This window comes from Phocoena phocoena, chromosome 3 (genome assembly GCF_963924675.1).
Source record: "Phocoena phocoena chromosome 3, mPhoPho1.1, whole genome shotgun sequence".
Lineage (NCBI taxonomy): Eukaryota > Metazoa > Chordata > Mammalia > Artiodactyla > Phocoenidae > Phocoena > Phocoena phocoena.
In genome coordinates this window covers 144,725,925-144,753,642 of record NC_089221.1, presented here as the reverse complement: position 1 = coordinate 144,753,642, position 27,718 = coordinate 144,725,925, and the positions used below count along the sequence as shown (strand labels likewise).

Genomic DNA, 27,718 nt, shown 5'->3' with positions numbered 1-27,718 from the left:
GAAAAACTGAAACTCAGACGCCTCTATCACTGTTTTATGTGTCTGATTAACATCATGGCACGCGTTGTGCAAAACATAACTTACCCAGGCTCTAAGCTTTCCTACTAACTGTACTATTTTATGGGGTTACTTATGAGACTCTAGGTCTAGGAAAAAATTTCAAGTAAAAATGTCCTAGAATCCAAGGCTCGTCAGCAGATTCCAACATACAATGTGACCAGACGGTAACTCACCTAAATAACATTGCTTGCCCAATGGGAAAACATAAAATTAATGTAATAAATTTAATAAATTTTAAATTAATATAAAATTAATAATACATGAAATTAATATACAAAGTTATACGAATTTTCTTCATGGCAAAAAAAGTCTTTACCCCACAACTCTCTTGAGATTCAGAAACTCTACAAATCAGCTTATGAAACACATGTACTCTAATTTAGCTAATACCCCAGAAGTCAATGTTTGTAAAACTGGGGGCATAAGGGAGCCTTAAAGCCCATTTCCAAAATGCATCTAACTCAAGGGCACACTGAACTTCCTTGAAAGATGTCCTCTTGTTTATCATGGTCTGAAGAACAGAAAGCATTTGACACACTGCCTTTCCCTGTGGAATATGACCAAGCCTAATCTAAACTTCATTAACGTGCCTCTAAAACGCTCATGGTGTAACGTAAGCAAGCAAACTGATAGAACTGCACCATGACTGCAAAGGCCAAAGCAAGGCAATATACCTTTCTTTTACAAAGATCAGAGTCCCTAAGGGGAGTGCCAAACATGTTTGCACAAATCTTCCCGTAAATGACCTAACTCCAATGAAAACCCATCCCAAGGGAAGGACCTTCCCTAACCGCTGTGCAGTACTGATGAAAGAAATGTAAAGACTGGAGGCAAAGTTCCTCCCTTCTCATCCATAGCTCTGATTTTTAGGGAAAAAAAAAAAAGAAAACGCCTTTGAAAGATGATACGTATTATATATCGTATGTATACCTTCCTTTCTCTCTCCAAGAATGGAGGGTATTATTCTCCTCCGCAAAGCTCTTTTCTTATCAACATGTAGCTTAGGACTATTTTCTGAAACATTCTGATATTTACGTATTTATTTAAGGCTAGAAGTCGGTAAGATAAAAAATGAAATTAGTGGAACGTGCAATGCATTATCCTCTCTTTTATGGTAATATTAAATATATTAATATAGTCGATGGACCATTTGCTCTCCTAATGCAGAGTATCTTATTATGAGACATCAATTTCATAAAAGATTTATTTGATGACAAAAGGGCTCAGGCCAAAATTCTGAGTGTCTATTCTTTACAACCAAGTTATGAATTTTCTCTAAAGGCATTTTCCATGAAGGACACAAGAAGTCTGGTTTAAGGTGACCTCAAGGGAAATACGAATGTCTTAAAAGTTTGCTTTGGGGTCAAGTTTCTGAGCTACACTGCTAAACAGGGCATTTCAGAGCACAAAAGATTCTGTATGGCTTGTGTACACAGACCTAATTCACCATATAATGGTTCCCTTCTCTACTTGCTGCCTTGTAGCAATTGCTTTCATTTCTTAGCACATCCTCATTTACGGAGAAGCAGCCAGCCGACTTTCAGATTTATGCCATTATTTGCTTCTTCACCTTGAACTCCAACTGAATCCTGCTACACTTTTGGAATGTGAGTGCCAAACAGTGGTTGTGTGCCAGACACAAGCACTTCCCAGTTTCACTCAGCTAGCTCTCTTGATTTCAGGGAATCACAGGTTCCTGCTAGAGGGTTTCAATGTGGTACTTACACAACCCACCTAACTTAACTCTTCCTTTGCCTAAACACTTTGTAACCTGGAGACGCAATTTGGGAACAGAGGCAATTACAACATCAGGGAGCCAGCAACTTCCCTTGACATGGGGAACGAGTAGAACTAGAAATCAGGGATTCTGGGTACTTGACAAATGCCCTCCACACATGGTTCAACTCAGCCCTAACCCTAATTTGCGTTCATTAACTCAACAAATATTTATTGATTGCTTACAAGGTGCTAGGCGCTGTTTTGAGGATACGATGACCCAAGGACCTGTTCTAGGCTTCTCACTGGACCTGCCCTAGGAGTATGGTAACCAGTACAATAATCACAGTAACTCCTTCTAGTTAAGCTTTTATTGTATGCCAGGTACCACCATATTTCACCAGTTCTAAGAGTCAAATTTTGTTCACATTTTCACATCTCCGGAATCAGACTGCTCCTTCAAAATTAGTGTTTTCTTACGACTGAGGCTGGTCAGGCAGCCCAATGGTCTGCTGGTGTGACTGTGGACCTATCTACACACAGGGTTGTATATCAATTCAGGTGGTCTGTGTCTACCTCCTTCTAAAAATACATATTATAAATGCTAAGGAATCATGCCATATTTAACTGATAACCTTTTCTCTCCTTGGGGATACGAACAATAATGACACTTCTCATACACGATGACATATCGGCTTTGAAGAAAAGTGTATGCATGTATCATTTCAGGGAATACTTGAAGCATCTTTACAAGGTAGGAGTTAACCCTGTTTTCTTGTATGGGAAACTCAGGTGCAGGGAGATTAAACAGCAAGCCCATAGTCATATGGTTTTTAAGCATATACATCAGAATTTGAACCCAGGTCTCTCTGACACCAAAGCCCAAGTATGTACTTTCCATTACAACAAGCTGTTTCTTTTGTAATTACCAAGGCAGGGCGAGAACCTCTGCAGCTGTGTTATAGGTAAAATGTAGAATGAAATAATACCTATCTACAGTACATTCAAAGCTGTGCCCAGACTCTTAAATCATGAAACAAGTACAAATAAATGAACAAATGAAAGACTTAGGAAGTGGGGATCTGTACGCTTGGTGACCCCCCTAAGTGATCCAGACAATAAACAGAGTGTGTGGAGACAGAGACAACAGTGTCTCATTACTGCTTCAGGACCAATGACTACTAGAGAGAGAGCTGCTACAGAGGAAGTCCAGGACGGAACTGCATGGTGACTCAAGGGACAGATAGGTGGTGGACACTCCATCCTCATCCACCCGACACATACGTCACGGAGGCACAAAGTCCTGGGCTGGGAGATGATAACAGTATCCCATTTCCTTACTGAGATCCTTGGGAACCTGGGGTATAGCGCTTACTCCCTCCTTCCTGGTTCTGCATTAAGACGCTCTATTAAGCTGGAACCAAAAATTACGTCCTCATTCTCACCGATCAAGTCCACCCAGGAGGATGGAAAGCCCTGTGTTGGCCGACTAGCTTGATTCCTTATTTTGTACTATTTTTTTTTTATTGAAGTGTAGTTGATTTACAATGTTGTGTTACATTCAGGTGCAAAGTGATTCAATTATATATACATATATTTATATGTACATATCTGTTCTTTTTCAGATTCTTTTCCATTATAGGTTATTACAGGATATTGAATATAGTTCCCCGTGCTATTCAGTAGGTCTTTGTTGTTTGCCTATTTTGTATGTAGTAGTGTGTACGTGTTAATCTCAGACTCCTAACGTATCCCTCCATCTGACCCCTGACTACTTTGATTTCTGACGGGCACCTTGGGGAGAAAAGCAAAAACACTTCCGCCCCCTCAGCAGAGGAACTCATTTTTCTGAATGTCAAACGTGAGATACAAATGTTGCCTTGTGGTGGCTAGGTGATGAAGACCTAGCTCATGACTTAACTGACTTTCCGTAATAAGTCGACAGACCCTCTGAAATCAGGTATACAATTAGGAAATGGCAGTCCCACTGCCAGAGACGCACCAGTGTGGAGACACTGACAGGACTTTATTATCTGGTTAAGAGCACATGAGCATATCTATTAGATAAAAAGTCTGCTACTAACATGGAACGGATAACATAACTGGGTCCCCTGACTTAACTTGTGGGCAGTTCTCTTTTTCTCTGTGTGGTCGACTGTGAGGTTGGACCGTCTGGGGCCGGGGAATTGGGTGGAAATGTTATTTGCCGGATTGTTCAGACATCATCATTAGTATTTTGCCCTTTAGATAATGGGAGATAAATATATAATCTGGAATTCATACAGGAGGGGAAGGTTTAGTGTTTCTCTGGATAGCCAAAGAGCAGTGAGTTTGAAAGAGAGAGCTGACATTTTTCCTAGGCTCTGTCCTCATGAAGGATGCCAGGTTAAACTGACTGTTCTCATCAGTTTCTGTCACTTTCTTTATGTTTCCCCCCAAACCTGCTCTATTCAGCAAGATGGGAATACACAAAATAGCAGCTGAGAACGCAGGATTCATCAGCTGTGAGTCTCAACACATCAATTTCCAAGAGTAGCAACTTTAAACACATTGTAGGCTTTTAGTTTCCATAGAAAATAATCTCTCATTGTTTTCAAAAGAAACTGAAAGCACCCCAAATTACTACACTTTTAACATCCTGACATGTTGATGGCCCGCGTTCTTCCCAGATCAAAGTGAGAGTGGCAGAAGACAGAGCGGTGAACGGCTTACTTAAAACATAGTATTTCATATTTGGCAGGAATTACTGTAGTGAAAAGAGACAAGGTGACTTTCTAACACACACACACACACACACACACACACACACACATTAGTTTGGCAGGGATCTGAAGAGCTAAAAACTAATTTAGGATGACATAAATGCTCTTATCTTTCTCTCTGCCACCCTTCCTTTCCCAGCCACGTGAAGAGTTTTTGACAGAAGACTTGTTTTTAACTCAGGGGTGACGGTCTGAATCCTGTGTCATGCTGAACTGTTCTGTTGACACTCATCTTAGAATCTGGAGGATTATCTGGATTTAAACAGCAAAGTCATACACTGCAAGCATCTTTCTTCCTTGATGGAGGGTAGCCCTGCAAGAACGTTGGTGCCTTTTAAGGAAATGAGATCTAGCCAATGTTAACCTGGGACAAGAAAGCAGTGATGTCATTCAGGGACCCAGCATTGTTACGACCCGTTAGAAAACCTCAACAAACTAGGCATCAGGCACTGAGTCATCTTTAAAAACAGGCAATGGTTTTGCAGAGACACCTACGGTAACTGAAGACTGAGGACAAGTGAGTGTGTGGCAAAGTTCCTCGGCGATTCTACTCCATCCATGAGTTGGGGCAGTGTTTCAAGCAGTCTGTTGGGATGGAAATTTTTATCTTATAGAAAGTTTTTTAAAGAGAAAAGGAACTTGCTTTTTCTACTTTTGGTTTGGGTCAAAAATCAGATGTAATTATTCATTATGTAACGCGATTGCAGGCAATCACCTGCTCATTTACAGTGGACGTATGAGTGGCCTCTTAGCCAATTTGATAGCATTATGTTTTTGATTGTTTGTTTGTTTTCTTTTCTTTTGATAAAGGTGGAAACACTCTGAAAAGGTACTCTTAGGAAAAGTACAGTAATACAATCAGACGGGGGTTGGCAAACTCTGGCAACGGCACGTGGAGCTAGGGGAGAGTTTGACATTTTAAACAGTTGAAAAAAATCAAAAGAATAACATTTCATGACACAGGAAAAGTACATAAAATTCAAATTTCTGTGTCCACAATTAAAGGCGCCTGGAACAAAGCCATGCCCATTTGTTTACACACTGTCTGTGGCTGCTCTTGAATTACAACGGCAACGTTGAGAAGTTGTAACAGACTGTTTGACCCACAAAATCAAAAATATTTACTATCTGGTTCTTGACAGAAAAACTTTTCTGGTCTCTGTAATAGAAGATATTTGGGAAAGCAGAAATATGAGGACAGGTTAGGAGACCAAGGAGATGTGGCTTTTGTACACTTCGTTAGAAGACGAGTTCAGGAAGGAGGGGAACCGACTACTCTCCCTTGCTGATAAGGACAGAATCAGGTAAGGTGAATTGATGCTACAAAAAGGATGACTGAGGTTTTATGCAGCATTTGGGAAATACGGCCAACTGTGATGTTTAGTAGAGAGCAGTCAAGGGAAGGATGTTAGACTAGGCATGAGGAGACCAAGCGCCTAGTCCTGGCCCTGCAACTAACTAGCCATGTGACTTGAGACCCTCTGGGCCTCAGCATCAGTTCTTGTCAAATGATTGTAATACGCCAATTTCATTTTCTGCCAGAGTGTATGTTGGGGGCTGGGGGTATGGTTCAAGTTTAATAGTAATATAAAAGTGCTTTAAACGGAAAAGCGTACAGTTCTAAACAAATAGAAGACTCTAACCAGTTACTGTATGTACCCTATAAGGATAAAAACATGGTAGAGTTGGCATAACACAGGTGAGAAACACTACGCTGGTCACATGATTTAGAAACTTAGGGATCCAGAGGGATTTCTGGTGTTGCAGGCAATGAAAGTACTTGAGCTGCCCAAGGATAACAGACAGCTTCCTGAGCAGGAAGCTCTCTTGCGTTTCACGGCCAAATTCTTCTAAACCCGTCTTCCCTATAGGAACCATTTGGGCCAGGGGCTGAGTAACGCACAAAACAGTCCCCTAGTGGTTTGTGCAGCTTTTCAGAGGAATTCATTCTAGGATGTCTTGTGCACTGGGAGAATCTGGCATCGGGAGAATCTGCTGGAAGAGTGTATCATAAAAGATCTCTGACCTCAGCTGTGTGAACAGGAACTGGGGGACCTCTCCTGAGCTGGTAAAGGCTCACGTCTTCCATTCTGCCAGAGGGCTGGTGTTATGCTGATTTACACCCACCCACAGGCTGGGTCTATGGAAGAATTTGTCATGGGGCTGAACGTTTCCAAATTGCTCATTTCTGGAAAGACTTCATGCAGGTTTCAACATGCAAGGAAGATAATTTGGCCTATTTGTTGCAGTTCCTGGCAGGCCTGAACCCAGTGCCTGCCCATAAATGTCCTGCAGTTGACGCTTCAATTTCAGGACCTGTCATGTTCCAGGGGAACACAGGGTTGTGTACGAGCTAGTGTGGGCTCAGGCCTTAAAAACTTCGGCCTCCTTAACAGGAAGGCTTTGATTTTTATGTTGTCCTTCTGTTCTCCCTGATGGCTTGTCTTCTAGGTAGGCACAATCACGTGTTGCTCCTGACGGCACTTTTCTCTGTGTTTTCAATGCACTGTTTGTGTCCCTGCAGCTCCATAATAAATAATATACTGCCTTTCATCTTTAAAGTGATTTATACACATTAATTAATCCTCACCATACTTTGGAGTTTCTGAACGTTAATAACCACCATACTCCCAGGTTTTACTTAGGAAACCAAGACCCAGAAAGAAAACAACTTTGTTAAAGCTAAGGAGAAAGGCATCACTGGGGTCATGACCAGTCCTCCAGATCGTGACCCCTCACCATGCTTGCAGACCCGTCATCACCTCTGGAGAGGAGCCCTGTAGCCCTCTATGCACCACCACTACTGCTGGGTGAATCGGCCCATTCCATCACTCATTTTGAGTCATAAACAATTCTTCAGTACTCCAGGGTCGGAGCATAATCTTACCTAAAGCATACATAATAGGAAGTGATGGATTATAAACTAATAAGCCATCCTAAGATGCTCGGGTCCAGCTTCCAGTAGCCTCCAGACTGAGGACACATATGTTTCCTAATCCATCATTTACAAGTTACACACCCAATTAAAACATTAAACTCTCGCTACAGGGTTTTCCATGATCACCCTACAGAAAGCTATTATATTTTAACTATCAAGCTCGATAACTCAGGCACTAGCCATCTATCTCTCTCCTGCGAGTGGAGAAGGAGGTACACAAGGGACGGTACCGGCAGAGGCAGGCAGTGCCTCAATTTCCATATTTGGGACTCTCCATGGTGCCCACCGGCCCAGCAGAACATTAAGCCTGAGAGGTGAGCTCATGGACCCTTTTTGAAGTTTCTGACACAAAGCTGAATCATGCCAGGACCCCAAAGGCATGTTCAGTTTGCTTCCACCAACCCCTCCCCTTCTCCTCCCCAACAGCTACCTGGGGAAGCACACAAAACTACCTTTAATGATACAAAAGATTCCACTCAAGTGATTGAGGGTGCAACAGATGCCCTTGCCCCTCCTCGAGTCGATCCATGACTCCATCCTTCATCAAGAGGTAAGTGAGAAGCAGACATGACCTTCAGTTAGGGGTGTGTGGGTATCTGACCTCAGCCCATATGTAGAGCTGGGGTTTAGAGCACAAAGGTGTTTGCAAAGCCCCAGGTAAACATGGTGCGTTTCCCTGGAGTGTCAATTTTCTTACTTCTAGAGGCCATTCCTGAGAGATGCAACTGACGAGGACTGTAAAAACACCTTTTTCTCTATTAAGATGAGTATAGCAACATTATGGGAGAGAGTGAAAACCTCGTATCAGTTCTTGGCCTGTCGTGGTTTGCCTTGGGCAGGGCCCCAGATCTCTGGGGGAGCACAGTCACCCTTCTCTGCCATCAGGCAAGCTTGGGCACAATGGTCTGGGAAGTTCTGGACCAGCTTATTCTCTTGCTGGCTGCCGGAGGATGAAGGAGGTGTGAGAGAGAAGGGAGGGCTTACACTGGGAGAAAGGGCAAAACCAGAATGGTTAGGGATGGTTTTTATTCTCCCTCTTGTAAATAGGAAGCATTTCAGCATAAGTGTTATGAGCTGATTTACAGCCGGTCTCTTTTTGCTGCTGGGTTACACGTTTGCTTTGCAACGTGGCACAGCCAAACTGGGGAGGCCTGACAGAGCGGCCCTGAGACCAAGCCAGAACCATCAAGTGTTTTAAATAAACTTTAACAAATGTCACCGTGGCCTCGGTCTGGGCCAGCAGATCTGCCGCGAGCAAGTTCAGGTGACAAAGTAGCAGCGCTGAGGGCACTTCGTTGCGGCCAGGAGCTGCGAGCAGGCTTTGTGTCTAGCCCAGGATGCTCAAATGCGCAGGGCACCCTGTCCCTGAACTCTTGGCATCTGCTGGTTCCCATAGTTACAAGGCCACATCCCACGGATGCAAATCAACATCCCTGGCATTCAAAGAAAGACACCCCAGCAACTTCACCAATCTGCTATCCTAAGTCATACCCTGAGCTCCCACCCAGAATCACAGCTGGCGTGGGAGGTGAACCTGACTCAGATTCAGCAGCATGTGGGATGAGACTTGAGGCTAAAGGGACAGAGGCAAAGGAGGGGACTTGGGCAAGATCCACTGGGTCTGGGTGACCTGATTCCCTATGAAGACCTGGTTGGGAGCTCTAGCCTCTCTATCCTGTTTCTGTTCTCCAGCTCTAAAAATCATCTAGCTGCTTTGGCTTTCCATCCGATATGATGTTCTAGGCATGCTGATTTGCTTTTCTTCTATTTGGTTTTTGTCTGAAGTTAACCAATGCTGCGTGAATTTCAGAGCACAGACCTGGGTTAAAATCCAAGATGGAGGAGACCAGAAGGCTACTTGAGGAGTGAGGGATGGTTTGGCAGGAATGATGATTTTCAACTTATCTCCAAGAGAGAATACAGTAAGGATGCTTAATTTCACTTCTGATAAATGTCGTTTAGAATCATGAAGGAGAAACTCATCAGACTGAAATGGATTTCGGGAGGAAAAAAGCACCCCCATCCATCACTCATTTTTACATCTTTCAGGAGCCAACAAGCCAATGGTACAGACAACAGAGGCCCTCTACATTCACACGTCGGCGACAGCGCCCCCACCTGCTCACAACTGCCCTGACTTACCTATGAAATACGCCAGCAGGATGGCCAAGACGAGGGCCGCAGCGATGGCCGACAGGGCGGCGCATTTCCAGCTGCAGTATTTGGAGGGCTTCTTCAGCTTGAAGGCCTTCCTGGAGAAGGTATTCCGGGGCAGCAGGCGGGGTGGTGGTGTGTAAACGGTTCCTGAGGTCAAAGGGTATCCCGGAGAGGAGCTGCTAAACAGGGGTGTGCTTCCCGAGGATGTCTTGAAGAGGAAGTGCCTGCCAGGGAAAGGGAAAGGGTCAGGATCCACATCGTGGCTATTGAGGACCATCCAGCTGCTTTTTTTTCCCCACTCTGCTTTCTATAGCACTAATATAGTTCTGATTATCTACCCAACCGTGTCATGGGCAAAGGGGCGAATGTTACATTTGATGGTGATATAAACTAATTCCATAAACTCACATCATTTCATGTTTTCACATTTACCTCTGGATTTTATCTTCCACAATAATCCTGCAACATATGCAAAGCAAATATGGAAACTGAGTTACTGCTGCTCACTCAGAGATGCTGGCCATGATATGGTGAAGATCGTGCTGAGCTCTATCAGGTATTGGGACCTATTATTTAAAGGCACTTGAAGAACAGACATGTGGTTGCCAAGGTGGGTAGGGGAGGGATGGGTTGGGAGTTTGGGATTAGCAGATGCAAACTATTATATATAGGATGGATAAACAACAAGGTCCTACTGTACAGCACAGGGAACTATATTCAATATCCTGGGATAAACCATAATGGAAAAGAATATGAAAAAAAATATATGTATGTATAACTGAATCGCTTTGCTGTACAGCAGAAATTAACATTGTAAACCAACTGTACGTCAATCAAAAAAAAAAGGCACTTGAAATATGTCGTCACAACTATTTACAAACTGAATATTATAATATCCCCATTAAAGATATGAGAAATCAGGCTTGGCAAAGTCAAGCAACCGTTCAAGGATGTAAACCCCAAGCTCTGTCTTATACTGAAGTCTGTGCTCTTAAGTGTCATCCTAAACTGTCTCTCTTGAGCCTTCTTTCTGGGCTGTTTTCCCCTTTCACTTGCCTCCTGTTCTGAGACCACCCCTCTAGGTCATTTTTTATTTTCTGCATCCTTTTTTTCTTTTTGGTTTAAATTGAAGTATAGTTGATTTACAATGTTGTGTTAGTTTCAGGTGTACAGCACAGTGATTATATATAAACATGCATATCTATATGTATGTATATATATTCTTTTTCAGATTATTTTCCATTATAGGCTATTACAAGACACTGAACATAGTTCCCTGTGTTATACAGTAAATCCTTGTTGTTTATCTATTTTATATATAGTAGTGTATATCTGTTAATCCCAAACTTCTAATTTACCTCTCCCCCACCCCTTTCCCCTTTGGTAACCACGAGTTTGCTTTCAAGATCACAATTCTTTCTTTGGAAATATCTTTGTCTGCCAATTGAACAAGGTGCCCCTTGTCTAGAACTATGGTATGTCAACAGGATAATGCGCTGTACTGTTGACCCTTAATAGAACCCTTCCTCAGGGGTCAGGAGCCTGTCACTCTCAGGACACATCAAAGACCATCAATTCTCCCACAATAGATTTTCTCCCTCTTATGTGTGCCATTTATGAAACTTCAAAGGTGCCGTGCCACACCTTGTTTAAAATGACTCGTCTTCCGGAAAATATCTAGTGGATTTCAAAGCACGGGTTCAGTAGAGTCTAGAGTCCGGCCACGTGGAGGCTGGGGGCTGTGTCTTATTTTGTACCTTGTTCATCTTTATGGTCCCAGGACCCAACGCCAGTTCAGCATGTAGGGGCGACTTGAATGAATGAATGAAGCTCCCTCATTGTTTTACGAATTTACTCAGTTTCAATTCTAAGATTTTAAAGTGTTATACAGGTATTTCCTTTCCCTTCAAGTTTTCATTAGGTGCAATTATACTTACGGACCACACACACTATGTGTCATAACGCTAAATGTTCTACTTGAAACTAAATCTCACGTTGACCCTATGAAGTGAATACTATTTTTACCTTAGTTTTACAAAGAAGAAAACCGAAGCCCAGAGTTAGCATGTGGTGTCACTGGGCCTTAAACTCCGGTCTGCCTGACACTGAAAGCTCTAACGGGACTTACTACACCACATTCTCCTTGCATATGGTGGTTAGCGGGCTTCCCTAGTGGGATTCTGAGGCAAGATCACTGTCCTTACAAATATTTGTATCTTGGCTGCTTCCAGATAAAACCTTGAAAGTATTTTGATTCTTGACAAAGATCAAAGGAGCCTGAGATCACTGACAACCATGTCAGAAAATGAGTATCTGATTAGTGAATTATTTAGCATGGCTAACATCAAAATAAACAACCAATACTTAAAACTTTATTTGTGGGGGCTTCCCTGGTGGCGCAGTGTTTGAGAATCTGCCTGTAAATGCAGGGGACACGGGTTCGAGCCCTGGTCTGGGAGGATCCCACATGCCGCGGAGCAACTAGGCCCGTGAGCCACAACTACTGAGCCTGCGCGTCCGGAGCCTGTGCTCCGCAACGAGAGGTTGCTACAGTGAGAGGCCCGCACACGGCGATGAAGAGTGGTCCCCGCTCGCCGCAACTAGAGAAAGCCCTCGCACAGAAACGAAGACCCAACACAGCCAAAATAAATAAATTAAAAACTTCTGACGTTCAGTGGAACTAAAACATGGCATTAAAAAAAAAACTTTATTTGTGCTAATAAGAACGTTCAATGATCTGAACACAGCCAAGAGGTTTGATTCTGTAAGTAAGGTCTGTACTCCCTGTCCAATAGATGTCTTTGAATGCTCCCGATAAAAAGGGCCTTTGGAGGAGGAGGCAGTAGGCGTTGTGTCTAAAGGAGGCACTTTGGAGCAAGATTCATCTGGATCGGAGTCCTGGCAGTGCCGTTCCTGGACAAGGAAGTTCATGTAAGTTACCTGATGCTGCTCTTGACAGCCTCCATTTACTCATGGGTAAAATGGAGTAAAGTGGGAGTAATAATAGCACAGGTTGTTGTGGGGATTACACACCATCACGTAGGACAACCACTTAACCAAGGGTGTGTTTCATCATAAGTACTCGATGCCCTACAAACAGCATTGATTCTTAATTCTTCAGAGAATATAAGGAGGCTGAAACATGAGTTTTACATTTAAAGCTTGACAAACGTCGAGCAAACATCTGAAGAGTTCTCCAGATCATCGATAATAGTCCACTGCCTTATAATTAAGCTAGAACATATACACACCAGAAAGCCAGGGTGGTGGAAGAACTCTGGGATTTGACTTAGAACTACTTCAAGTTTACTTCTTGGACAATTCTCCAAGAGTGGGTAGTAAAAACAGGGAATCAAACTTAGAGGAATATACGGACATTGTAAGCCATCGTTAATGAATGTTTACAAATATACGAACACCAGTTTTCACTCCAACAGAGATCTCACCCATTCCCCTGGCTTCAGCCATCACTGATGGGGCTGGAGTCCCCAGATCTCCATTTCCAGCTCAAGTTCTTTCCTGAGACCCACATTCCAATTGTGTTTTGGGCATGTCTTCCTCTACCTTCCTTAACTCTCTTGAGCACGTTGCAACCAAACACGGACTCTTTTCCTTCCCCTCCCCAATCACACTCCTCCTGACTCCTGTTATTCCCAGTCGTCTAGGACACAATCGTCATCTTCACCCCCTCCTTTCCCTCATCTTCTCCTACACGATGGGTTAAAGTTCCCTTTCATTTTATTTCTGAAAACTTCTCCCACCAACCCTCTCCTTCATCCCTCTGCTACTTCTCTTCCCAAACCAGAAATTCCATCACGCCCTCACTTATAAATCCCTAGGGATTCTCCAGTACTTAGAAGAGGAAAACCCAAATCTCAATACGGGACCACACTCTTACAACCACTACTCAGCCTTTTTATCCTCATCTCCAACCTTATGCTTCCAGCTCCCGTGAACTCCATACTTCAGCCACACCAAACAGACACAGTGCTCCTTAACTAGTCTGTTCATGCCACGGTGCCTTTGTGGATGATGTGTAATGCTTTCTGGAATGGCTTTTCTTTTTCTTTCCCACCCATCCCACCCCACCCAACTCCTACTCACCTGCCAACGACCCACCTTGGAAACCTATTCCAACCTTCCCCCCCAGCCCAAGTACCCCGTCACTTTGTGCACTCAAGAAGCTATTTATATACTTGTTTATATATATGTGTGTGTGTATATATATGTGTGTGTGTGTGTGCATATATATATAAATGTATATACAAACAATACTTATATAAATAATATATAACATATTATATACTATGTTATGTAAATATGTTTAATGTGTCTGTCCCAAACCAAATTTACACTTGACAGTGGTATTACTATCTTGGTACTTCCAGAATCTAAACGGCAGGGCCTCAACATCAGTCACAGTTGTGGACAGAATCAATAAAGCGAAAGCAGGAATGTTTTAGCAACATGAGGGAAATCACAAGATGAAGATTAAGAAGTTTAAATTGACTTTAGTTATTTTTTAATGCACTCATTTATAAGAAATAATAGAAGAATATGATTATTATTTCTTATGTAGTAAGTCTCCTACACACGAACCTTCAAGTTGTGAACTTTCAAAGGTGCGAACATGTGTTTGCCTGTCCAATCACGTAAGTTAGTTCACGTGTCTCATGTACGTTGTCACACGTGTGCATCCTCTACAAGTGGTTGTGCTTTTGTGTACTTTACCATAAAATACTGTAGAGAGCACAGCGGTACAGTATCTTTATTTCAAGCCCAGAACCTGTGCCATCAACGTCAGGCATGCGTGAAAACTGCAGCTTGCCCTCCGTCTCCTGTTGCTGACGATCCTTCAGCTCTACCATCTCCCACTTCCTCTCCCTCCTCCAGTCAGTAACTCTCCTTGCCTGTTCACTCGATGCCAGCCCCTGTATGCCAGCTGTTGTACTGCACTACCGTACTTTTCAAGGTACTGTACCATAAGATTAAAAATGTTTTATTTTTTTGTTTTTTTAATGTATGATTTGTGTGAAAAGTATTATAAACCTATTACAGTACACTATATAGCTGACTGTGTTAGTTGGGTACCCAGGCTAACTTTGCTGGACTTATGAACAAACTGGACTTATGAAAGAGCTCTCAGAATGGAAGTCGTTCGTATGTAGGGACTTAACTGGGATTGCTTCATGAGATCCTAACACTGTCCCCTTGACAATCCAATCTATTTTTCATACTTCCTTCTAAAAAGAAAGTCAGATTATGTCACATGTCATCACCGTCCCCTTCTCAAAAAAAGAAAGGAAGGAAGGAAGGAAGGAAGAAAGAAAGGAAGGAGGGAGGGAGGGAGGGGAAGGGAAGGAGGGAAGGAAAGAAGGAAGCAAAGTAAAAGAAAAGGCTTCCAATAATACTTAGAATAAAATCAGAAATCCTTCCCATGGCCTACAATTCCCTGCATGATCTGACCCCTGGCCACCTCTCCAACTGTATCTTCCTCCACTTTATCCTCCTCCCCTCCATGAGTTACACTGTCCTTTTGCTAGTCCTCATCATATCACATCCAACATATTCCTGCCTCAGGGCCTTTGCACTTGCTGTTCCCTTCGCCTGGAAATAGCTGCACAATTCGTTTCTTCATACCATTCAACATTCTGTTCCAGAGTCACTTTCCCAGAGAGATCTTTCCTGCCTCCCTTACTTTTTTCTCTGTCATTCTCTATCCTGTTATAACTGCTTTATTCTTCTTCAGGGTATATGCATTTGTGCTATTTACTGTCTGCCTCCATCATTAGAACTGAATTTCTATGAAGTCCAAAATAATTGGGTTTGTCTGATGTGTTCATCACTGTATCCTAACATCTAGAATAGAGCCTGGCACAAAGAAGAAAGTCAACAAATCTTTGTTGAGTGAAAGACCTGCAACGTTCCCAAGGCCAAAATCATGAATGCTAAAAGGACAGTACTGTGAACATTTTGAATTCTGAAATTAGGATTCCTTCTGCCATGTTGACTCTTATTTTCCAAACAGATTTATAAGTTTGCATAGTTCATACAGGCAACTGTCTATATTTATACATACAAGGCCAGATCCTGCCACAGACCAAAAACAACCTGTATACTTTTTGGCACTGTATTATCTTTTTCAGGATACATCTCTCAGGCCGCTCATTGGTATTGTGGTGTCTCTAATGATCATTATTAAATGAAACTCATTTAGTTATCACATCCCTTGTTTCTAGTTTCTGGTCCTTAGAATTATTAAATCAGAGTACCAAAGACATGTAGTCTCCTCACACAATACAGTTACACCCTGCTGTTTTGAATCTCTAGAAGATTACATTCAGCAAATAAAAAAAGAAAGATTCTAGGGCTTCCCTGGTGGCGCAGTGGTTGAGAGTCCGCCTGCCGATGCAGGGGACACGGGTTCGTGTCCCAGTCCAGCAAGATCCCACATGCCGCGGAGCGGCTGGGCCCGTGAGCCATGGCCACTAAGGCTGTGTGTTCAGAGTCTGTGCTCCGCAACGGGAGAGGCCTCAACAGTGAGAGGCCCGCGTAGCGAAAAAAAAAAAAGAAAGATTCTAAAGAAGTGATCTTTAGATCACGTCCCATAAATACCTGCTTTAGGATCACTTGAAGGCTCTGCTAGAAAAGTACAAATTCCTGGGCTGCATCCAGACCTAGGCCTGGGGTCTGGCAGTGTATTGGTGAAGAAGCTTCCTAAGTGATTCTAATGTATGATAAAGTTTAAGAAACTCTACCCTAACTGTCTTTGCAACTTTCAAATACGTCTGACTTATCCAGAACACACTAGATGGTTAATATAGATATATTTTTTAAAATGCAAGTTTTGAATGCTGATGTCTTTAGGAGTGAAATGTCATGTCAAAACTTATTCTCAAATGACTCAGCCAAAAGATCTCTCTCTATATAGATATATAAGGCACATGTGGCAAAATGATAGCAATTGTTGAAACTAGGTGGTTTTTCTTATGTAGTACTATTCTTCCAACTTCTCTGAATGTTTGAAAATTTTCATAGTAACAAGCTGAAAAAATGCAAGCTCTGATTCACCCAAAGGTCGCAGTCACATGAAGCAGGAATAAAGATAAATAAAATGAAGCAAGACCCACAAGGTGATGGCCTGGCCACATGGTCAATGGGAGGACCCGGAAGGCTTAGGGAACTTCTCCGGATTTTTCCTGAGCTGGCTATTAAGACAGCTTTTCCCCCTCAGGGGCAGGCTGAGGGTGCTCCAAGGGGTCATTTGTGATGCCCCAACCGAACGTCTTCCCAGCAGTCGGCCATGGAAGTAGCTCAGCTCAGGACTCCAGGCATCAGCAGAAATGTGTCGTTTCCAAATGCACTTGACATTCTTCAAGCACAACTCAATTGCTCTCAGAATCGGCCACTTGTGCCTCGGAAAGGAAAGGCAAATGAGGGGCCCCTAAAGTGCTGCCCTTGGAGTTTGCTAACACTTGAGGGGAGAGAGAAAATCAGCCCTTGATGTTGCACAAAAAAATAATACTTCTTTTTTTGTGTGCATATGTCTTTGCATATGTCTTTCCTTCGTAGCCACGTGGGTTATCAAAGCTTCAGTCCCGGGACCCAGCATTCTGCTCAGCACAGGTTAGGGGCTCAGAGGCTGGCTGTCGAATTGAGCAGTAAAGCTAAGGAAGGATGGTTCCTCTCTGTCCTCTGTTCTGTACCCTCAGTCCCAGTGAGCTCTTAGAATAAAGTAATCATCACTTCACCCTAAACTATCAATCTTTTTAGTACATGTCACCACTTCTCCTCTTGTGAAAACAAAACTGTTTAATAAAAACTATGAGAGAGCACGCAAACCTAACAGCCATTCCCCCATGAGCTTTACAAAGCAGCAAAGGCATGCAGTTTTGAGGCAGAATCTTGGCAAACCAGGATTTTGCTTCAGATTGGCTTAGAAAATTAAGGGCATACCTTTTTCTCTGATGAAACAACCATGGAAGATTTTAAAAAGAAGTCTAACAAACAAGAAACTCATGCCTCACATCCATGTAAGAAGGACCCCATCAATTAAAAACACCGTGCATTTTTTTTAAAACATCATTATTGGAGTATAATTGCTTTACAATGGTGTGTTAGTTTCTGCTGTGTAACAAAGTGAATCAGCTCTATGTATACATATATCCCCATATCCCCTCCCTCTTCCGTCTCCCTCCCACCCTCCCTATCCCACCCCTCTAGGTGGTCACAAAGCACCAAGCTGATCTCCCTGTGCTATGCGGCTGCTTCCCACTAGCTATCTGTTTTACATTTGGTAGTGTATATATGTCCATGCTACTCTCTCACTTCTTCCCAGCTTACTCTTCCCACTCTCCATCTCCTCAAGTCCATTCTCTACACCTGCGTCTTTATCCCTGTCCTGCCCCTAGGTTCTTCAGAACCTTTTTTTTTTTTTATTCCATATATATGGGTTAGCATACGGTATTTGTTTTTCTCTTTCTGACTCACTTCAGTCTGTATGACAGACTCTAGGTCCATCCACCTCACTACAAATAACTCAATTTCCTTTCTTTTTATGGCTGAGTAATATTCCATTGTATATATGTGCCACATCTTCTTTATCCATTCATCTGTCGATGGACACTTAGGTTGCTTCCACGTCCTGGCTATTGTAAATAGAGCTGCAATGAACACTGTGGTACATGACTCTTTTTGAATTATGGTTTTCTCAGGGTCTATGCCCAGTAGTGGGATTGCTGGGTCATATGGTAGCTCTATTTTTAGTTTTTTAAGGAACCTCCACGCTGTTCTCCATAGTGGCTGTATCAATTTACATTCCCATCCACAGTGCAAGAGGGTTCCCTTTTCTCCACACCCTCTCCAGCATTCATTGTTTGTAGATTTTTTGATGATGGCCATTCTGACCACTGTGAGGTGATCTCTCATTGTAGTTTTGATTTGCATTTCTCTAATGATTAGTGATGTTGAGCATCCTTTCATGTATCTGTTGGCAATCTGTATATCTTCTTTGGAGAAAAGTCTATTTAGGTCTTCTTCCTCTTTTTGCATTGGATTGTTTGTTTTTTGATATTGAGCTGCATGAGCTGCTTGTATATTTCACTGTTGAAATATAAGTATTCACTGTATATTTCACTATTGCATTTTTATTTTATTCTTGCGATAGAGATGGAGTTCGACTGATCTAGAGCTGAAGCTTTGAGAAGCAGTGGCTGGCCAAATTACTTGAGGCCCCAACAAAAGATTTCTCTTCCTTCTCTCCTGAGTCAGTTGTGAATAAACTCACTCATTAACCTGAAAACCTACCAAAGAAACAAAGAAACAAATATGGAAAATCCCTTAACACCAAGTACCGTTTTGTTTTTCAGCTTGCAACCAGTGGGATCCTAAGAGGCTGTCGCCCTCTTTTTTCTTGGTTTAGCTGTATTCCCAGGGTGAAATCCCAGCAGGGCTTCGAAAAGGAAATGTACTAGAGAAACAACTGTACAGAGGACAAGTTTTTGTTTCCTTCCTCTCGCTCTCTCTCAATCTGGATCCCGCTGTCTCATCACAGAGCACCATGCAACTAACCAGGACGACTAATGACAACAACGCAGCCGCTGTCTTTGCTCATGAAGTCAGCCGCAGCCAACGTTCTCCTTGAAACCGAGTGAACGCCTTGAATGGTCTCCAAGTAGCACCGTGTGCAAAAAAGCAGCTCTGGTTATCAGGGAAACCAGGTATTAATTGTTGCTCTACCGAGAAAATTGACTTCTCCAGAAAACAAACTCAGAGGTATTCAGAGTAGCGGATGAAAGTATTGATATGCCGTCCATTAATCCCTGAAAGATTCTGAGTATCATACAGGCTGTTGCTGAAATTTGATAAAAAGCCAGAGAAAGGAGAGAGGCAGAAGTGCACCAGGAGTTGGGGGGTGGTGATCAGTACAGAATATCCCATCCCATCTCACTGGCGCTGGCCGTGCCCTTTGAAGCACCAGGTTTATTGTGTCTAAAGGAGTTAGTTTAATAAAGAGGCAGCCCATATATATGTGTTAGCATACGGTATTTGTTTCTCTCTTTCTGACTTAGGGGAAAGGGTAAGCTGGAACAAAGTGAGAGAGTGGCAATGACACACATACACTACCAAATGTAAAACAGATAGCTAGTGGGAAGCAGCTGCATAGCACAGGGAGATCAGCTTGGTGCTTTGTGTCCACCTAGAGGGGTGGGATAGGGAGGGTGGGAGGGAGACACAAGAGGGAGGGGATATGGGGATATATGTATAGGTATAGCTGATTCACTTTGTTACACAGCAGAAACTAACACACCATTGTTATACTCAATTATAACTCCAATTATTGGAGCAATTATACTCCAATAAAGATGGTAAAGGAAAAAATAAAAAATTAAAAAAAAATTTTTAAAAGAGGCAGCCCATAAAGGGTACTGTAGCATGTAAAGTTGGTATAATTAGATTTTGAGAAGATATGATAAAACATTTAGCAGGAGAGAGGTTAAATAACCACCACACTTTCTGGCATCGCTATTATGCTCTCCAATCTGAGAAGGAATGGTGGTGGTAGAGGGGAAACTCGAAGGGTGGGTGAGATGGGGGGAGAGAGGGGGAGAGAGAGAGAGAGAGAGAGAGAGAGAGAGAGAGAGAGAAGGAGGTAGAAAGAGAGAGAAGGGAGAGAGAGACACACATAGGGCACGCAGAGTAAAAGAAAACACAAAAAGAGAGAAGCTTCCAGGATGAGATGGAAAAACCGTGAGATAATGAGAAAGATGATGTTGGATACCATACTGTTCAGCCACTATTTATTTATTACCCGTGCCACGCAGCATGTGGGATCTTAGTTCCCCAGCCAGGGATCAAACCCACACCCCTGCATTAGAAGCACGGTGTCTTAACCACTGGACGCCCAGGGAAGCCCCCCAGCCACTTTTTGAATAGCAAAACTAAGCAATCTTTTAACTGTCGTGCCTTTATTTTCCTATTTGCAAATGTAAGAGGTACACATTACAAAAGAAAGACAAAGTATATAAGTTAAAAAAAAAAACAAAACAGAAAGCCAAGGTCTCCCGTACTCTGAGAGAGAGACTGGTAAACATCTGATGTTTAGAGTCAGACTTTTCCCCTACATATAAACATTCTCTTATTATTAGTAATTTAATTCTTTTTGAAACCAGTAAGGTATTGAGTGTACAGATTCTGAACCTGGACAACCAAGGTTTGGATCCTGGCATTGGGCAAGTTACTTACCCCTCTAAGTCCCTGTGGCCTCACCTTTAAAGGGAAAGATGGCTCGTACCTACTTTATAGGCTTGTTAGGGGGATTGGATGAATTTATTTACGTGAAAGCCTTAACACTGAGCTTGACGTCCAGTGAGTGATCAATACATGTAGCTATTAATCGCTTGAAGGCAGGAATCACGTGTATCTTGCTCTTTACTAGATCTCCTTGACCTACGCAGTGCCCAGCTCCTTTAAAATATATGTAAAATGAATGCGTTGTCCTAATTAGCACAGTGACTAGAGCATTGCTGGCAGCTCCACCCCTCAAAAATAATTTTATTAGGAAGGGAAGGGATGGAGGACATCACTAATATGTTTCTTCTCCTCTTCCGGTTGGGAATTTACGCTTGGGTTGAGAGGTGAACTGTTGCTTTAAAAACAAAACTTTAAAAATGTTTTAAAAAAAAACTGCTACTTCCCAAGTTTGAAGAAGCAGCCAATAACCCAATTAGTATAATGAAAAGCCCATTTCATATCATGAGTCCCTCAGCTTAGACTCAAACCAATTTTGATGCAATGAGAAATAGGCTTTCAAGGTTTCTGACCCCTGAACCTTTTAGATCAGAGGGGACCGTCATTACATTTGCATATGCCATGAGCAACAGGAAGATCCTCTATTTTGCCCTCTTCAAAATGTGCAGTCATACCCAAAATACTCACAGCTGGAATAATTAGCAACTCAATTTATTGCCTTCCATTTTCTAAATAGAAGCTTGATATTTAAATAGCGTCACACTGTGATATAACATAGCCTTTTCTCATGGAAACACTTTGTTTTTCTTTTCCCCCTATGAAATGATATGCTGTTCAGTGTGACAGGCAAAGTCTCAGGAGGTCACTAAAGAAACCTGGTGTTTTGTGAGCAAATCCATTTCAGAGTCTTTGGGATGAGATAAGGAGTCTTCCCCCTCCCTCAAACCACCGCCCCCCCCCGCCGCCCCCCGCCAGTTGTTCACTTCTTGACTTTTTTCAAGTTAATTGGTAAGAGTCTTAATACAGTCGAGGAAAAAAAACAAAGACTTCTGACTTTGATTTCAAACATGACCTTGAATCTACCATACACTATAATATGTGACTTCAAACTTGACCTTGAATCCACCCTACAGTATAATATGGGAGTGCAGAGACAGCCATCTGAAATAGACTTGCATTTGTGTTCACTGGCAGCCAGAGGTGGATGCAGACAGAATGCATGCCATCAGATACAATCAAGGAGCAGAACGACTTCTCCCACTGTGTTTACTGCCTGTACCATCCACAAAGAATTTTCGAGCTGGAAGGAACCTTACAGTATGTCCCTTTATCATATCCTGCTTCACGCTATTACATCTGTCCTGTGTGTTTGCCTTGTCCCTCCAGTCAAATTACAAGCTTCTCCACAGCAGGTCCTATATCTTTTGCTTCCTAGTATCTTTGTTCATAGTACGTGTTCAACAAATGTCTGCTGAAGGAACACACAAATTACGTTTTAATGGAAAATGTACAGGCTTTGGAGTGAGGCACGTCTGGATTGGAATCTCAACTCCATGAGGAGCTGCGTGACGTTGGGAATGCCAAATAATCTCTCTGAGCCTCAGATGCCTCCTCTAAAGGATGGGTAAATAATAATATGTACATTACAGAACTGTTGGAAGGGCTGAAAGAGGTAATAGCATTTGTGAGCACAGAAGCTGGCCTATAGGAGGTGTTTAATCCATGTATGTATTGCATTTTTTCCTCAACTCTGGAAAGAATATAATATCTAAAATATGAAGTTATGAGTCAACCGATATTTATTGGGCACATGGATAGAATGGTGAATTAAGTCCTTACCCTCATGGGGGATTTCTAATTGGAGAGACAGACCAAATAAACAAAACTCAAGTCTGAGTAAACCAATAAATACATGAAATAATTACAAAGTGTGAGAAGTACTATGAAGGAAACAAAGAACTAAGAGAAAATGTGGGACGCCATTAGTGTGGTCACTCCTCCCTGAGGAGATGACCAAGAAGAGGAGGTCTGAGGATAAGAAACGGGTAATCGAACGGTGGAAAGAGCATCCCAGGCAAAGGAAATGTATGTGCAAAGGCCCTGAGGTGGGAAAGACTGAATTTTTGAGGCTGTGAATGAAGAACAGCGTGGATCACTGGGTCGTGATCCAGGGGCTAAGTGGTGGGAAGAAGAGGTTGGCCCAATGGAAGACTATATTATGCATGGTTTTGAGAGCAAGGAATTTGGATTTTAGTCCAAATACAAAGGGTTTTAAACTTTATCTTCTCTGTGAACAAAGGAAGCAGATTTAGGAACACTCAAACTTGAAAATAACTATGGTAGAAGAGACTCATGGTAATTCAGTCTAGTCCTCTATGATGAGAAGGCCTGGCTGTATTCTTTGTCATCTGCCTTGAGGGTTTGGGGTTTTCTCCAGAATATTCTAGCCACCCCTTAACATGGCACCTATCACTCTATCGGCATGTGGATATAATTAGACATCTTAAGGTGAACGTGAGCAAACACAACTCCTGATTTTCACTCCAAACTATCCTTCTCTTCAGGCTTCACCCATATTGGTTAAAGAAGCCTTCACCCATCAGCTGGACAGGTGCCATCCCCAGGAAGCAGACTCTAGGAAGAAACATCTGCATACAGAAACTTTATTAGCAAGCGCTCTTGGGAGTGACAGAAGCAGGCTGGGCGGAGGGAGAAACTGAACAGGGATGCTGTCGCAAAGGGCGAGCCCTGGAGCTGGGATGCCTCTGCAGAGTGGTTTCAGTTTGGGCTGCAGGATTTGGGCCTTAATAACCTCACCTGGACCAGTCATTAGATGTAGGCTGTCCACAGGGATGTAACCTTGGGTGCAGGGTGGCTGTCTTTAGCTGAAGTTCAGTCTCAGAGAGGGACTTGGCTGAGATCTGTTGGCAGGCGAGATGCGCGCTCTAGTTTCAGAGGGTGGCATCCGGGTGAGCGCCATACCATACACCTCACTAGGCTTCACTAGGGTTCCTGTCCTTCCCTCACACCTGATCCATCTTCAGTCGATTTCCTTTCTGCCTCCAATCCATCTTCTTCTCGCCACTTACACCTCTGTATCACCTTGCGCCTGACCTACAGCATCCAGCAGCCTCTAAACAGGTCTCCCCTCTTCCGCTTTGGCCCTTTACATCCATCCTCCACTCAGGAGCCAGTCACTGTCTGCAAGCACAAGTCAAATCGCATTACTCTTCCGCTTAAAATCTGCCACTTCCTTTATATTAGCAGTAATCCAGCTCCTTGCCATGGCTGATGAGGAACCTTGTTATGGCCTATCTCACCTCCTCCTGGCCTCCACTGACTCTGCTCCTGAAGCTTCGCCATACTTTTCTGCTGTCCCTCAAAGAGGCCAGGCTTCTCTCCATCTCAGGGTATCCTCACTGTGTTTCCCTTGGTCTGAAATGTTCTTAGCTGAGATATCTGCATGGCTCCTCCTTCTGAGTTCTTTCAAGGCTCCCTTCAAAGCTCACTTTCTCAGAAAGCCTTCCTTGATCAGTCCTTCCCACCCCATCATTTGATTATCCTCCCTGGCCTGAGGACCACCCCACTTCCTGGTTCACGGCAGTGGTGTAGAGACACAGCCTTCTCATCTGCTCAGCACTAATCCCTTTGAGTAGCTATCGTGTCTGTGCCTGTCTTACTGTCTGCTTCCCCAATGGCATGCACCTTCCTTAAGGGCCCAGATGAAGTCTTCCTTACCACTGTATCCCCAGTCTCTGGGAGAGTGCCAGCAGATGTCTGGTGTTCGATCAATTTTTAGGAAATGAATAAAAACACGAGCTAATCTAGATCTTGAAAAGTTTATTTTCTGCTGCCTGTAGGAAGGCACGGATTTCAAAGTTTCCTGTCTGCTTCCAGATGCAACACTTCTATTTGTTTATGCTGTAGCGTCTCCTTCAAGGGATGCTCTGTCATTTTGGTTTTCAAGGTTTTGGTAAACAAGACCACGTTTTCATTATGTCTACACGTGGTGATTTTAAATCCTTTGAGAAACCTTCACCTTTCTATTCTGAGGAGGCTTCTAGCACGTTTTGCGAGAGCCTTCTAATTTTCTCGATCTTTCAAGCCAGAACGCTCCTCAACTTGTCTGTCATTCTTGAGGTACATTAGCCATAATCACATGGATCATTTCCACTGAGAACACACGATGGTTTAGGAAAACAGTGGGGTAATGCATTTTTTAGGCTTAGTTCTAGGACCCTACTTCGTGATTCTGTACATTTTGCAGTCCTTCATTTCTCCCTTTTCACAGTAAACCCAATAGATGTATATATTCAGGCATTAGTTTACACTAATCTCAGGGCTAGTTCCTGGTTTGTAACCAGGAGCCTCAGAGATAATATTCGTATAAGCCTGGAAGAATTTTTGGTAAATGTACTTGCTCCTTATCTGTCAATTCTCTGCCCACCGATATACCGAGCGGTTTATCTTCATAGGTTTCGCATCTCTGCAAACATGGAGATTTCATGGTGTATTTTCCCTTCCAAATCACTTTTAAAAGAATGTGATGAGAATGGATCTCATCTCCGAAACCTCCTATGTTTACCCTCCACCACCCAGAGAAGAATCCATTTATCTTTCTCTTTTTCCTCCCTACCTCTGTAACAAAGGAGTCCTGCCTGATACACCTTTTTTATTTCCTATCTTTGGTGCTTCAGTGATCTCGGGAAAGCCTGAAGAGTTGCATTTACCATGATGCTGCACAGGGATCGCGTGGACCATCTTTCAGATGCTAACATATTACCCACATGGATCCATTTACCTATTAATCAAATCACACGTGCTGATATTTTCTGTCGTGCCCTCAAAGTTAGCCATTTGAGAGCATGTTTTGGAAATAGACGTTTATGCCCTAGCATTCTGCTTGGAAAAGACTGGAGCAAGGATCGGGTTCTCCAGACTACTTGGTCTCTCCCATGAGTAGATCTTTTAGACCGAGGGAGACACACTGACCCTCTAGCTGTTTTCCATTAATTAATTTTTTCTCCTACTGAGGTGAAATTTACATAACATAAAATTAACCATTTTAAGGTGTACAATTCTGTGGCGCTTAGGGTGTTCACAATGTCGTACAACCACCTCTATTTTGTCCCAAAATGTTTCATCACCCCAAAAGAAAACCCTGTCTCCATTAAGCAGCAACTCTCATTCCCTCTTCCCCCACCCCCGGCTCCGGGTAATCACTCATCTGATTTCTATCTCTATGCATTTCCCTATACTGGATATTTCAGTTACTACACGGAATCATACAGCACGTGACCTTTTATGCCTGGCTCCTCTCACTTAGCATAATGTTTCCAAGGTGATCTCCACTGTAGCATTTATTAGTACATCATTACTTTCTTTGTGGCTGAATACTATTCCATCATATATATCATCAACCTTCAGTATCTGCAGGGGACGGGTTCCAGGACTCCACCTGGATACCAAAATCCATGGATACTCAAGTCCCTTATATGAAATGGCAGAGTTATTTGCATATAATTACATACATCCTCCTTTGAATTATCGCTAGATTACTTGTATTACCTCGTACAATGTAAATGCTATGTAAACAGTTGTAAATACAATATAAGTGCTATGTAAGTAGTTGCCAGCGCATCGCAAATTCAAATTTTGCTTTTCGGAACTTTTTTTTTTTCCAAATATTTTTGATTCACGGTTTGTTGACTCCACGGATGCAGAACTTGCGGACGTGGAGGGCCGACTGTATGTGTGCCACATTTTGTTTGTTCATTCATCCACTGATGGATATTTGTGTCGTCTCCATCTTTGGGCCACTGGGAATAGTGTTGCTCTGGACATTTGCAAGCAAGTACTTGTTTAAGTGCCTGTTTCCAGTTATTTGGAGGATTGCAGTGGCTGGGTCATATGGTAACTATGTTTAACTTTTTGAGAAACCTGTAGTTGGTTTCTAAATGTAGAGAATGGTGGTCCACATTGAACTCCTCAGCAAGGTTACATTCTGGTTGGCCCTAAACACTGTGTCAGACTCCTTGCATCCAACCCATGTCGTAAGCTTATTTTTGAAAATTTGAAATAAATTACAGAAACAAGAAGCATCACCAAAGAGCCAGGTGGCAGTATTTGCAGAAAGAGTAAACATACCTTACAAAATGCTTTAACACTCCCAACTCAATGGCTCTCATTTCAGGAAAGAGGCTATAGTGAGAGCCTGGTAGCGTTTATATTCTAGGAAAGCTATCTTATCCCTTACATTTAAAAAAAATTATTTTATTTTATTTATTTTTATTTTTGGCTGCATTGGGTCATCATTGCTGTGCACGGGCTTTTTCTAGTTGCAGCGAGTGGGGTCTACTCTTCGTTGCAGTGTACAGGCATTTCATTGTGGTGGCTTCTCTTGTTGCGGAGCACGGGCTCTAGGCGTGCGGGCTTCATTAGCTGTGGCATGTGGGCTCAGTAGTTGTGGCTCACGGGCTTAGTTGCTCCGCGGCATGTGGGATCTTCCCAGACCAGGGATCGAACCCATGTCCCCTGCACTGGCAGGCAGATTCTTAACCACTGTACCACCAGGGAAGTCCCTTATCCCTGACATTTCTATTTAAAAACGCTTTCACTGTTAGCCCATGCTCTGAGCACTGTATTATAAGCAGTGCTTACTCACTAGGCCCAACTATTGCAGAACCTGGTAAATGAGTCTGCATATGGATGAATTTCAAAAGTTTAGGTGGAGAGAGATATTATGTCTTATCTTAAAAGCAAAATTACGAAGTCCTTCTCTAGGAAGGGTTTGAAGAAACTCTGTGCTTCCTACTTCAGTCAGGGTCAGAGAAGG

General features: G+C 42.8%; 1 protein-coding gene across 2 annotated transcripts in view; it reads right to left on the bottom strand.

Annotated features, from left to right (window-relative positions):
- The window catches only part of TENM2 (teneurin transmembrane protein 2), a 990,950-nt gene that overhangs the window by 276,833 nt on the left and 686,399 nt on the right, over positions 1-27,718 (bottom strand). For both annotated transcript variants that reach the window (XM_065874146.1, XM_065874147.1), the window contains exon 5: positions 9,619-9,857. In XM_065874146.1, coding sequence (XP_065730218.1) covers positions 9,619-9,857 — 239 coding nt within the window. The remainder of the gene's footprint in view (positions 1-9,618; positions 9,858-27,718) is intronic.